We start from the raw sequence: 14,464 nt of genomic DNA, 5'->3' as shown, positions 1-14,464 counted from the left end.
CCAGAACAGGGGTGTAAAATGCTGTTGCGGAGTGGAAATGGTAATACTTGGGCAAGGAGCTATTTTCTTGGTTGATGAAATCAAAACCACTCACTTATGTGCAAATGCAGTTTGGCTAGTAAAAAATGTTATTTTAGCTTCTCTGACCCCTCAGTAAAGGTGTGACTGTTGTCACTTTACTGCCACAAGAAACTGTTAAGACTTCACATATTTGTGCCTCCGTAAATTTGAAGTGGGGAACAGCTTTATGTGTCAATTTAGTCTTGCAAGTTACTCTGTCATGCAATTACACTCTGTCTCATGTCTAATAAAAACTTCTTGGCAAAGATTAAAACATTCGAACACTGTATTCCACAAGAAACCATGATGAACTTATCATATTTTAAGTTTATGTTCTGACAGTATACAGTATACATTTTTGTACAAGATTTGCAGTTACCAAAAGTGACTTTTACTCTTCTGCTAGGGCAGTGTTTCCTAACCTTTTTTCAATGGTGAAAAACTTTCTGTAACCAAAAACATCCCAAGGCACACTACTATTTTACTAACCACAAACTCATATCTCATACACGTGCTCAATTGTCTGAAGGGGTGGGACTACTGGGGATGTCTGTAAAAAAGCAAGATTAGCATTCGCAAACATAGCACTTAGTGAGCACTTTCGTGGCATCTTCCCAGCTGCTTCATTCCTTTGCCCACCACTCTCTGCTTCAGAGACAACTTAAACAATATATTCACTATCCTCTGGCCCTGTGAGACTTGCTGGCGGTCACACCCCCAGGCAGATGGATTTTAACAGCCAGGAGACACGTCCAAACTGCTCTAAGTGCTGTGTCTGTATAATAGTGATTGTGGAGCTGCTCTTATGCCAGCTTCTACAAGTTGTCCTGTCCTCCTCAGACAGGTCTCGACTACCTGTGGAGCTTCTCCCTCCCAGATTCAGACCCAAGTGTGCTACACTATTATTTCCACAGCATACCTGGGTATCTCACATGGTGCACTACTGTGCCGTGGCACACTGGTCGAAAAACACAGCACTAGGGAATTAAATTCAGACCTACTATGATTATGTCTTCCCCTAATACACTGGCTGACACTTTTGCATCTACCTCCTCTGTGGTTAGCACTATGCCCAAAAATGTAAATACACAGTACACATGCCTTTATGTTCATTTAAAATTATTGAAAATTAGTTCTTTACTATCAAACTCCTGCTTATACTCTAATAATCATGTTTTCCGAATTCTGCACCTGTGTTTCTTCAAAAAGGCTACCATATTCTAAATGGTACACTGTTGTTATGAAAGCATAGCTCAGATAAGAGATTTTAATCAGTTTAAAGAAAACAGTAATAATCCCCAAACGTCTCTAGGAAAACATATATGAAAATAACTTTAAAATCCCCTGCTTTCCACATTCACCTCCTCGTTAGACAGCATTGTTTATTGACAACCCCAGCATTTCCAGACATCCAGAAAAGTCAAGCATGATACTTCACCCTGGGCCATCTGTTTTCACATGCATCAAACTTTGTTCACAAAACCAATTACATCTTCAAATTGTCTCTAAATTTTATGGAAAATAAGATGAATATAGTCATACCTCCACCATGTTCATCCATTGTTATAAATACCATAAAAACAGCATTTATTTGTGTGGTATGATTAAAGCGAAACATTTTTATGCTCACACAGCACTTTGTAACTGAAACAGACTGATTTACACCTAATTTTATGTTTTACTACAAAAGAAAAATCCAGTCAAAGACAAGATAAGATATTCTCTTTGTCTAGAATCCAAATAAATTAACAGCAATAAAAATGCAAAAATGAAATCTGGAATTACCAAGATACCAGAAGTTTTTTTTCCAAAAGCAGTACAGATTTTATGCAAAGACACTTTTATATCAAACAACTGCTGCAGCTAAATGCAAAGTAAAAATAATGATTATATTTGGTTTTACCAGAACTGTACAGGGCCATATGTGTCTCAAGTGTGTTACCCACTGTGAATAAAAAATCCCTTAGATACTGTTATTTAAATACCTGATCAGTAACTTAAAAAAATCATCCCACTGATTTTTTTTTGGTGGATTTTTCTTTAAAGGATAACTGCAAGATGAAAGGATTAACTCAGAAATACCCAAAGCCATGTACTTTGCTGTTCTCCTTATGTCTCTTATCTTGTGTCCACCTGACTTTAAAGAACAAACACTTCTGCATAGCTGTTACAGTTATTTGTGCCCTGGCCAGGTGGACTTTAAGTGTATCCTTGTAGTTGTGTTTATCATTCCTGTCTTTCTGGTCACAGGTTTAGCAATGCCAGATTTCCACATGAGATGGGTATTTCAGAGTCGACTAAGTGCTTAATAAAAATAATAAATACAATACATAAATAAACAAAAAGACTGTTTCCTAACAGTGCAGGGCTAGACCTTTAAACCAGCTGCTTTATATAAAGTTAATTTAAAGAGCTCAAAACAGCTGTTTTCTCACTCTGGCAGAATACCTTCCCTCTGCTTCATTTACAAGCTGTGTTTGCTTCCACCCTTTAATGTGTGGCATGCTCTTCCCACTTTTAAGTTCCTTGTTTGCATTAATTCTTTGATGTTTTTCAATTTTATAGGGCTTTATCATTTTCTTTCTTTAAATGGCTGAAAAATAAAACAGAAGCATGTAAAGAGAACATATTATGTAAAGAGAACATATTTTAATACAAAAATAATAATCTAATAATCCTTCACTTATTGCAACACATCCCTAATGGAAAACTTGATGTTTTACTTATATGAATATATAAAATGTATGCTGTACTCACCTGTAATAGTCCTCCTGTGCAGATGGCAAAGAGTGGTGGTGGAGCCACTGCTGTTCAAGTGCTAGTCTTTGCAGTTCAGCAGACTGAGCCTGCATAGCCTGTAACTGATGAGCTGCAGACATCTGAGGAGGGAGGGAAGGTGGCGGAAGATCTCGAAACGTTGCACCTAGAAAAAAACAAAGAATCACTTTTTACCATAAAATAATACAATGATGATCACAATATCTTGTAGTTACCTTTATTATGTTGCAGAACTTTAATGAGTGGGTTAATCAAGTATTTTCTCTTCCTAAGACACATGCATGCAAAGCAAATACTATAAGTTCACCTTTCTGGAAAAATCAACTTACCCACCTGTTACTGGTATCTGTAGAACTAATCTTAATCTACAGCTTTCTAAAATGAGCCTGGCAAAAGAGTTTTATTTGAGTTTTGATGGCATGAGAAACACAAAGAAAATATCTTGATTATTTCTGCATGTTAGATATTCACTAATTTCTGTGTCCTGAACATTAATCCTTTTGAATTTCTCCATGTGTACCTCATATTAGTACAGTTACATGTTTTTGTAAAATGATATACTTGCTGTTGGTTTGGTTACATCAATTTAATGAATGTCTCATTCATGTGTATTATGCAATAAATAATCATATATTCATCCTTCATGTACTGTATAGTAACAATCTGTATATGAGCTCAGGCACAGCAAGTTTCTTAAATAAAAAAAAATGAAGATCTTTCTTCACAATTATGTCCTTCTCTTCCGAAAAAATGTGTTACTCATCCTTTTGATCAGCACCTGACAACTACATTTTAAAAGAATATTGTTATGAGATGTTGTTTTGTACAAGAATACATGGCAATTTGGGTTTCCTTAAGCTGGATACATTTCTGAGCAGTTACCTTTGTAGTATAATGTTCCTGATCTTAGTGATTATTTAATTCATGGTGCCGCAATACTGTTTTGTTTTGCATATGGGTGCTGCAGTCTTCTTTGTCAATTTCTTCATTGTAATTAACGGGGTAAAAAAAAATAGACAGCACATTAATATAAAGCTGAGAATAACATCTAAAATTTTTAGAATCCAGGACAATTACACAAACTATTTGCACTAAGCTACTTTCTGGTTGTTAACTGTATATATTGTGCACTGCAATATAGTAATATATGCATTAACCGGTGTAGCATATACTTCAACAAACAAGGAGGGACAGCCCCAAACCCATAATCCATGTTAGTATTTAGTTTTATAATTCACAAATGTTTTTGGATTGCGTGGCATACATCTGTTCAGTTTGAGCTACACATGTTCCTGGTTTTCTATTATAATTTAATATATAAGATGATGATACATGGAGTTCACATTTTAACTTTAATGTCCGAATGCCGCATGAATACTTTAATAAAAAATACTGCAGATTGAACAATTGTTTTTTAACTACATGTGACTCTTCATAAGTAAGCCCTTAGAAACATCTGTGTGTTCTTACCAACAACCTTTTATGAATGAATCAAACTGACTCGACACCCTAAGTTCAGCGACTTCACTCTCCCAACATCAGAATTGTAATACAGCCTGTGCTTTTTTCTCTCCTATTCTATAACCTGCTAATTTTTTAAAGTAGTTGTAACCTTATATGTGAGTCATACATATAAAACATGTGTCAAACATATTATATGTGTGTCAACTTATGGACAACTGGTGAGAAGTGTTGGGGAAACACGTTAAAAGTAATGTGTGTTACATAGTGAGATTACTTTTCAAAGTAGTAAGTAACTTAATGCAATACTAATTTTAATGAAGTAAAATACCTGTTTTGCTTAAAAAAGTATATGTATTATTATGAATAATGTGCTATTTAGCAAAAGTGTTTTGTTCACAAAGACTTTGCTTGCTGGGCTCAGTAACATTGTGCCTGTATATGTCTGGCTATGTGGTGATAGTGTGGTAGAGGCTATGGGCATGCATAACATGCATTTAAATGAAAAAAAGTGAACAATAGCTTTTGCTATTCTTGGATGGGTTATTCGATGACATAATTCTTGAGAATGAGAGAAGAGTGGTCAGAATAAACCTGACAAATGTTGTGCTAGTCTGGGATAATGTTGATTTTACCAATCCAATCATGCAAGAGATTGGCTTGAAATCTACCCAAGGATGGTCATGATGCTTCTGCCACCACATTCAGCTCAACAAACATAAGAATCATTTTCAGCATGGAGGTGTAGTCAAGTCAAGTTGGGGAGCATGCACTGGTACAGTGCACTGCCGCACCCACTACACATCGAGACAACTCGGGATCCTGGTTGGCAACTCCCCAGGCAGACACGCGGTCCAGTCCTAACCTCTGGAAATGACACTCTATCTGCCGCAGCCAGGTGTTACATGGGCGATCCCTTGACCTGGTCCAGCCACTTGGATCCCCAACAATGAGGATCTTATGAGCCGGATCAACCTTGGGGAAACGCGCCACATGGCTGTAGTGTCGTAACTAACGCTCCCTCGCAATGCAGGTAATGTGCCTCATTCGGGATCCATGAGCAACCGCTCATTCAACATAAAGTCCAACCAAGGGTACCCAAGGATTTTCCGGAGAGACGCAGTACCAACGGAGTCTAGTCTTCGTCTCAGATCACTGGATAGCATCCATGTCTCACAACCATATAGTAAGACAGGAAGCACCAGGACTTTAAAGACTTGGACCTTTGTCCTTTTGTATAGATATCGTTAGTGCCACACACCCCTTTCCAGTGACCTCATGACCCCCCCAAGCTCTCCCAATCCGTCTACTGGCTTCACAGGAAGAGTCACCAGAGACATGAATGTCACTGCCAAGGTAAGTAAACCTCTTAACAAGGTCAACACTCTCACCGCAAACAGACACACTGCTGATGGCCGTGCCCAAGCGGTCATTAAAGGCCTAGATCTTGGCTTTTATTCAGGACACTTGCAAGCCCAGACACTCAGACTCCTCACTCAGTCTCTTGAGCGCCCCGATCAGAGCCTCCATTGACTCTGCAAAGATTACAGCATCATCAGCAAAGTCAAGATCCGTGAATCTTTCTTCACCAACAGATGCCCCACAGCCGCTGGACCCCACGACCTTGCCCAACACCCAGTCCATACAAGCTTTGAACAGAGTAGGAGCAAGAACACATCCCTGATAAATCAACTGGGAAAAACACAGAGGTTCTGCCTCCACTCTGCACAGCACTCACAGTACCAGTGTACAGGCCAGCCATGGTATCCAGTAACCTCGAGGGGATCCTGCAAACCCTCAGGATGTCCCACAGGGCAGCTCAATCAATTGAGTCGAATGCTTTGTGAAAATCGACAAAGGCTGCAAAGAAACTCTGCCGATATTCGCATTTGCACTCTGTGAGAACCCATAGTGCCAGGATGCGGTCAATTGTAGACTTTTTAGGCATAAAACCAGACCGTTACGGTCGCTGGTAGGTGACCAAGTGATCACAGATCTTATTGAAGTCTACCCTAGCAAGGACCTTACCCAGCAATGACAGCAGTGTTATCCCTCTGTAGTTGCTGCAATCCAGGCGATCACCCTTCCCTTTCAAGACAGGGATGGCAAGTCCCGTTTTCCAGTCAGTTGGGATGATGCCAACCTCCCAAATGGAAACAAAGATTGCTTGCAATGCCAGGAGGACAGCCTTATCACCAACCTGGAGAAGTTCACCCCGGATAACACAGATCCCTGCAGCCTTTCCCCCCCTCAGCTGGTTCACCACCTGTGCAATCTCAGTGAGATTGGGTGGTTCACAGCTAATTGGAGGATCAGCCTCAAGAACCATGGACCCAGAGATATCCAACGTCCTAGCCGGAGGATCAGCTTTGAACAACTGCTCAAAGTAGCCAGCCCAGCGGGTCACAACTGCAGCTCAACCAAACATAAGAATCATTTTCAGCATGGAGGTGTAGGGTGAATGAGAAATAGATGTCATGACCAGATTTGATTGCCGAAAGCCTTGACGTGGCACCTGATGCTTACTATGGGTTGGTATTGCTTGTGACATCCTTTTGTATATCCCCAAAAACATTTGTGAAACTCAAGTTACCGTTTTTCTCGATTGTTCAGATATAATGTCACAAAATATCAAATATTGCAAATGCATTAATGTATTTATGACAACCATAAAGGCATTCGCTGAAACCTGAATGTTTTCTCATTTAATTCACTTTTCACAAAACAAATGGAAAACACAATTTGCCAAATATTTTACACAAATGATGGCATAGAGTACAGATGTCACCTGAGAGTTACTTTTTTTAGTCCTTTCATTATCTTCTCAATCTAGATAAATCTTTTGTAGCTGTGTAGTCTTGCTTACTCTCTGTGAGTCACAAAAGCTATTGATTCACAATTCATTATGAAGTCACACACAAAGGTACTCGCAAGGTAAGTCACTTTGATCAAACACAATAGAAGCAGAAGGAGTAAGAAAAAAGTAGGGTGTGCAATTGCAAAGAGGAAGATCTGGATGGGGTCTTTACAACCAAACTAGATATACTGTATATTAAATAAAATAAGGGCAATAATTATTAATAAAGTAATTAACCATGGGTTGACATTGACAGTATAGTCTATTACATACTACAAATGATATGCATACAGGTATATTCCATTTGTATTAACATTTGACTACCATGAAAAATACAATTTTTGCACACCTCAGGGTAGAGAAAACACCATATGCTGCTGGTGGCATATGGGAAAAATTTATAACGGAACAGGAGACTGCTATAGTAAATATGGTTCTGGATAACAATGCCGTTCGCCTAAAAGACATTAAACAGAAAATCATTCAAGACAAGGATGTCTTTCGAAATATCAACACTGTAAGTTTAGCTGCTATTGACCAGCTTTTGAAGAGGAATTTAGTAAGAGTGAGGCAGGTCTATAAGATACCATTTGAATGGAACAGTGCCACAGTGAAAGAGCAGAGGTCTCAGTATGTTCAGGTATGCCTGGACTGCATGAAATCATGTTATACGCTGTATTTACTGTATTAATTTAGTCAGTGTAATACATTACTGTATCTACTTCACGACGGCAGCATGGTGGCGCAATGGGTAGTGCTGCTGCCTCACGGCTAGGAGACCCGGGTTCTCCCTGCGTGGAGTTTGCATGTTCTCCCCGTGTCTACATGGATGGATATACTCCACAATTCACCGAATTAATCAGTAAACTGTACTGCATTCATGCTTATTGTACAGTATGCATTGTGGCATTGTTTAAAAGTATTAAATTGTATGTACTTTAAACTTTCTTTTTCTTTTCCAAAGAATGATGGAGATGGAAATGTGTTTTTGTAGTTGAAGCAGGCTTTAATCTGACCAAAAAAAGGAGAGGTGGTTGAAATTTTATTGGTCACATCACACTGTGTGCAATAGGACAAAATGATGTCATACATCGTCATACTATAGTTGGAGTCTATAATGCAGCTCATCTCCTGATGTTCTTTCATGGGCATGCAGAGCGATTAATGGAGGGTGAAGCAATGAAGGTGGAAAACTTTGTCATCATATGGGTCAATGTGAGATTCGATCATAGCTGTGTAGTATAGCAGGTCCACAGCTCAAGTCAAAAAGGCCAGTCTTTAAATAAATAGTCGCCGCACTCGCGGCTTAGAGAGGGGGCGTGGTAGTGTGGCCAGAGCAGTTCCCGGGTGATTCGTGATGCAGATGGTCCTCACTTAAGTGCACAGGTGAAGAGTCGTCCGCATCCTTAATTGTTGCCAGGAGCTGCTAATTGCCATACCTGATCCACGTCCTCGTAATATTTAAAAGAAGCGCAAGGCGGATGGAGGGGAGAAAAAGAAAAAAAAGGAGAGAGGAAAAAGAGAATGGGAGGTTAAAGGAGAAGGAACCAGGAAGGAGAAAACTGTGAGCGAGTGAGAGCATGACCAAGAACAGGCTCTGTTAAGATGGAGTGCAGCTGGTAGAAGAGCCCCAGAGGAGTGTTTGGCCAACTCTCGGAGGGGGGTTGTTGGAAGCGGTCACTCCAGCTGAGCAGTTTAGAGGAGCTGGAGTGACTGGCAGAGGAAACGATTCGGCGCAGAAGGTAGCAGGAGTCGTGGAGGCTTTGGACATATTGAGCATGTTGAGCCCCAGCTTGAACACCCTGGCCGCTGGAGAAGGAACCCAAGTCTCGGTCTGACTGGAGCCAGACGTAGCTGGGAATCGGAGGGCTACCGGTCCAGAAAAGAAGGAGCTGCATTTGCTGGTAGGGCGACTCCCCTGTTGGGTCCGAATGGGAGCTGCCAGTAGAACGCACCTGGCTTTAGTTTTAAAGGATTTTTTTTCTATTGTGGTTTTAACCTCCACGGATTCACCTGTTTTATTTATTTATTTAATGATTTATTTGAGAGACACTGCACTATTTATTTGAACACTTTGATTTTGTTTATTTTTTAATAAAAGCTCTTAACACTTTTTGCACCATCCCCTTGCTTCATGGTTGATGTCTTCACTGCCTTGCTCATCGGTGACATTACCGACGGTTCGAGCGCTCCCAGAAGCTGGATAGGAGCATAGAGCAGAACCCGCACCGTCACAAGCAGGAGTTCACAAGTGGTTCCAAACCCATGCAAGGATACCAATAATATATCTTCCACCATACTCCCCATTTCTCAATGCCATTGAGGAGTTTTTTTCTGTATCGTTGTGGAAGGTTTATAACCACAATCCACATGTTAAGGTCACACTCATTGAGGCCATGGATGCAGTCTGTGATGACATCACTGCAGAGGCATGCCAACCTTGGATATGTCACCCAAAGCCTTTTTATCCAAGTTGTCTGGCAAAGGCTGATATTAGGTGTAATGTACATGAAACTCTATGGCCTAATGCGAATTTGCAGGTAAGCTTAGTTAACACCCCTCTTCATTAATGTTTTGCTGATTGACTTTTTAGCTTTTTGGGCACAATTAAATGTTTGCTGGTGCTGATGTATGATTGGATGTACTGCTTTGGAAAAAATGGTTGTTTTTTTTATTTTTGTTGTCTGTGGTGAAAAGTTATTTAAATATTGTTTTCTTTTTATATACCATTATGTCATTTTGTTTACTTTAGGAAGAATTATGTGAATTAAATTTTCAGCATGCATTTTCTGTCTGACAAATGGAAGCACAATTTTGTCGTGTCAGTTGTTCTCAAAATATACACTATTGTTTCTAAAATACCTTTGAACAATCGAGAAAAACTATAATAATATCAGTCCTACTTCATCTTGTTAAAGTAATGCAGCATGATGGGATTACAAACCCTCCCTTAACAGGTCGAATATAAAAATAAATTTAAAAAAAGAAGGTACCCACCAAATGAAACACTACAGCCAATACTGCTTATTTCTTTTCCATACTGTTGTAAAATTTCAAGACACACTTTTTTTATCTCTGACATATTTACGAAAAAAAGAACAAACTGTTCTTTTTTTCTTCTTTACTTTGAGATTGTCCTGCTTTTTCCTCTACTCACATGGAAGGTTGCGACAATATGTTTTATTGTAGGTCACAAAATCAGTGTGACAATTTTCACACATCTTTTAGCATTTTATTTATAATTTCAACTATGAATGGGTGCTTTAAAGGTGCAGGCATTTTTTTATCTGCAGATTCACTACATTCTAACGAGCAATGGTTGTGTCAAATGATGTGACTGAATGTAGGTTTTCTAAAGTGCCACATACAGTATAAGGCTGGTTTCTGGTGGAAAAACGTAAAAGTTAACCAAGATCCCATGCATCACTATCACTTAACACTGTTTTTAAATTCCAAAATAATTTACTTGACACCAATGCACACACTGACACTTGAGTGTTCTTATAGTGTGATGCATGTTATGTATCTTTCTGCAGTATATCCAACAATGTGACAATTATATGGAAAGTTTTGTACATATTTCTAATTGTGTTTGGGGAAAAATTCAAGAAATAAATAGTAACATTTGTTTATCATAGGCTTTGTCAAATTGCTGTCTTTGCACGCAACAGAAAAATACTGACATTATATACCTCATTAATTAAAAAATCCTTGTGATCTGGAACATTTCATCAACCCAATGCTACCTCCCACCACTGTTGTGAATTAAAGTCAGCTGTCCACCTCAATAGTCATTGTTGTATTGTATTTCATTTAAAATAAAAAAACAAGGTGTATTGCAAAGCAAACAAAGATAACATTAAATCATCAAGATTTAAAATTATCATTCAATTGCTATACTTGCGATTTGTGCAGTGGTAGCGCTGCTGCATCGCAGTTAGGAGACCCGGGTTCGCTTCCTGGGTCCTCCCTGTGTGGAGTTTGCATATTCTCCCCGTGCCTGCATGGTTTTCTTCCGGGTGCTCCAGTTTCCTCCCACAGTTCAAAGACATGCAAGTTAGGTGTATTGGCGATCCTAAATTGTCCCTATTGTGTGGGTGTGTGTGTGTGTGCCCTGCGGTGGGCTGGCATCCTGCCCAGGTTTTGTTTCGTGCCTTGCACCCCGTGTTGGCTGGGATTGGCTCCAGCAGACCCCTGTGACCCTGTAGTTAGGATATAGCAGGTTGGATAATGGATGGATGGATGCTATACTAGCAATTTTTTCTGTTATTCTTTTCATAGCTCATGCCACAGGACAGGTTACAACTTATAAAAAAGAAGACATCTACCCTTAATTTTTTACCATTAAGTTTTAGAAAATTATATGGACTTTTCTCATCCATAAGAAAAATTAAAAATATTCACAAACATAAGCTACAATTTAAAAAATACAGCTGAAACAGTATTTTTTAAAATCACACATCTATCTATTGCAATACACTTAATATTAAATTTTAATAATTTATTAGATACCACTCTTCAAACAGAGTTCATGTGGCTTCCAAGCTACACACAGGTTTCATGCACTAGGTGTTGAGGACAGCCAGAAAATATGTTAACAAACTACTTTCAGTAAACGCAAGTATTGTCAGCAGGAATGAGAAACAGAGAAAATCAATAAAGTAATAACATAACCTAATTATGCTGATAAGCAAATGAAATAATATGACTTTTTCATGTGGAGGTGCAACAGGTAACTATGTTCCTAGTGCCTCCTAGAATAAGTAAAATATAAGCATTGCTAAATCAAGGAAAGAGGAACCAACACGGGACAGCTGTGCAATGGAAAAAGCCATCCTAGTTTGAGAAATCTGAATTTATGTTTCAGTCCACATTTTTGTAGAATTATACTTTGATGAAAATCCCATAAACGAACAAATTCAATATCAACACTACAGGTTAATGGTGCGATTGTTCAGAAGGGCTTTACAGACATAACCTAGCTCCATTATTACTCATGTACAATAACTAATAGCCAAGAAGTGAACACTGTTTATGGAAAGATGCATTTCTTTCACCATTTAACAAACAATGTCAGCTTTGATCCAGAATACAAGAATTGTTCCAGAAATATGAATATGAAGTTTACATATGAAAATAAAGTTTACATAAGTCTGCAGCTCTCAGTGTAACTGAACACCTGTACAATTTGTGTTTTCACAGAGGGTTCCCTCTGCAGAAATTGCGTATCTTAATAAGCCACAATCTTAGTGGTATAGTCCATGTCCCCATATATTTAAGGTGCTTATGTACCTGAAGGGAAGAGCTACCAATCAACTGTTTACTTAGTGTATATTTTAGTCATACTAACAAATTTATACTTAGGGGTAGGGTTTGCGATATGTATCATCTACATTCACTGTGTCATGTAGTCTAGTTTGATAAGACCAGACGCCATTCTCAAATGAGAAAAAATGCACGAGGGCAACCTGTTAAAAACTTTTTAGTGAATAGCAGTGAAATCCTGTGCTGCAAAGACTATACCCATGGGGCTTCTTCCTAAACACCTGCCCCCACTTCCTCCAGCCCTTTCAATTTAAACTGCTGGGGTTCAGGGAGAGAGCAATGACAATGAAAGGTAATAAAAAGATTAAATTTCTGTTATCAGTTTAGGAGCACAAGGTTACTGAAGCTTAATGATTGATTTGTACATTTTAATGAGCACTGAGATAGAAGAGATAGCTACTTTTGACTGCTACAGTATCTTTCTATCACTTTGACTATTGCATCACTAAATGGTATAATAGTGAACAGAGTCTAGATCAGCATTGTGTCTACGGATATAATATGTTAAACACTTTTGCTTGCATTTCCAATTACACAGCAATTTTAACTTCATTTAGTCATTCATTTATACTTGCCATGAGACAGTGAATGATGATGTTGTTAGGCAGATGTGTTGGTTTGGGTGTGTTGAGTACTGAGATCTGCATCTATTGTGGCACTTCATTATCAAGTCCTTTTCAGTAACTTTTGACGGGGTGTGACCCATCATTAATGTCCAATGCATATCCTGAAATTCAAATTTTCATTAAAAAAGCAATTCAGCGATCAGAACTGCCTCTTTCTCGGATTGTATTAACAAGAGTACCTCTGCTTATTGCATTTCAAAATGGCCATCACTACTTTGAGTGCCGCCTTTATGAGGTGTTGGATTAGTTTAGTAATGTGATACTCAGTTTTAACCAAAATTCACTCATGGTCAACTCCAAACATGTCTGATGCAGCAAGAAAACTTGTAGCTTAGTAGGACAGACTATTGCGTGCACATATCGAGAGTGCATGCACTGTGCTAATATAGACATACATGGTCCCTGCTCCTTAGAAACAAGTGATCAAACAGAACCAGAAGTCAAATTACAGACACCACCAGCCTCGTAATCTACGATGTTAAATTTAATTGCTAGACATGGATCATCCTCATTTGCAAGTAGGTGCATTGTGGGAATTTCATTTTCTGATTTTACATTCAATGCAGACATTTTCAGGAAGCCATTTTGACCATACAAATGGATATCGGACAGGTGGGTTATGCAACGTAAGATAGGTGAGATTTTTTTTTTCTCCTCTTTTCCATGGACTTTTTCACATTCTTTGTCACTCTTCAGCACTGATCACTTATCAACAACATTGAGTTTGAATATTGAATATTTAATTGCTACAAAAAAGCATGAGAATAAAAATTTTTTTTCCCACCACAGCAGTCTACACGGGGTAAGTAGAATTTAATAAAATATATTTGGGTGGTGTATTTCTTTAAATATTTTGGTTCCAATAATATCATTAGTAAGCAACAGTTCATACTCTATTAAAAAGAGTGAGTCGACTTTTACAAGTGAATACTTTTACAAACACATTTTTAAAGGATGCAAAATATTATCTACTTATCGAGACGGACAAAATCACAGAAAATATTGACATATTTTTTGTCAATATTGCACACCCCTACTTATGGGAAATTTGCACTATTAAATGCCTATGTACTTTCCCATAGTATACCACTGAACGGCTTTACAGCATCCTTTAGTATTCCGAGGTAATATTTTAGATGGTAAAATAAAACTCGTTAAAAGACTCACCAAACAACTGGTGTCTCAGCACCTCACTCTCATGAAGAGGATGAGAAGTCAAAGGGTTTGCTATTCCTCCTGCTGGGTAGGGCAGCCGAGCCAAATGTGAACCTGATGTGATGGGGTCTATCAGGGGATGAACTCCTGCTGAGGCTGGAAAGTATATATTTAAAAATCTCAGCAGTGATTTTTAATTCAG

General features: G+C 38.6%; 1 protein-coding gene across 4 annotated transcripts in view; it reads right to left on the bottom strand.

The window, feature by feature from the left end:
* Positions 1-1,616: 1,616 nt before the first annotated feature.
* Positions 1,617-14,464, bottom strand: part of atn1 (atrophin 1) — a 70,583-nt gene continuing 57,735 nt past the window's right edge. For 3 of the 4 annotated variants that reach the window (XM_039763648.1, XM_039763647.1, XM_039763646.1), the window contains 3 exons: positions 14,275-14,418; positions 2,818-2,983; positions 1,617-2,653 (listed from right to left, as the gene is read on the bottom strand). In XM_039763648.1, coding sequence (XP_039619582.1) covers positions 2,620-2,653; positions 2,818-2,983; positions 14,275-14,418 — 344 coding nt within the window. In that variant the 3' untranslated portion in view covers positions 1,617-2,619. The remainder of the gene's footprint in view (positions 2,654-2,817; positions 2,984-14,274; positions 14,419-14,464) is intronic. The other variant, XM_039763649.1, reaches the window with a different exon arrangement.

Source organism: Polypterus senegalus, chromosome 9 (genome assembly GCF_016835505.1).
Source record: "Polypterus senegalus isolate Bchr_013 chromosome 9, ASM1683550v1, whole genome shotgun sequence".
Lineage (NCBI taxonomy): Eukaryota > Metazoa > Chordata > Cladistia > Polypteriformes > Polypteridae > Polypterus > Polypterus senegalus.
Note: the sequence above shows the minus strand (reverse complement) of the source record. Positions and strands in the feature narration are given on the sequence as shown.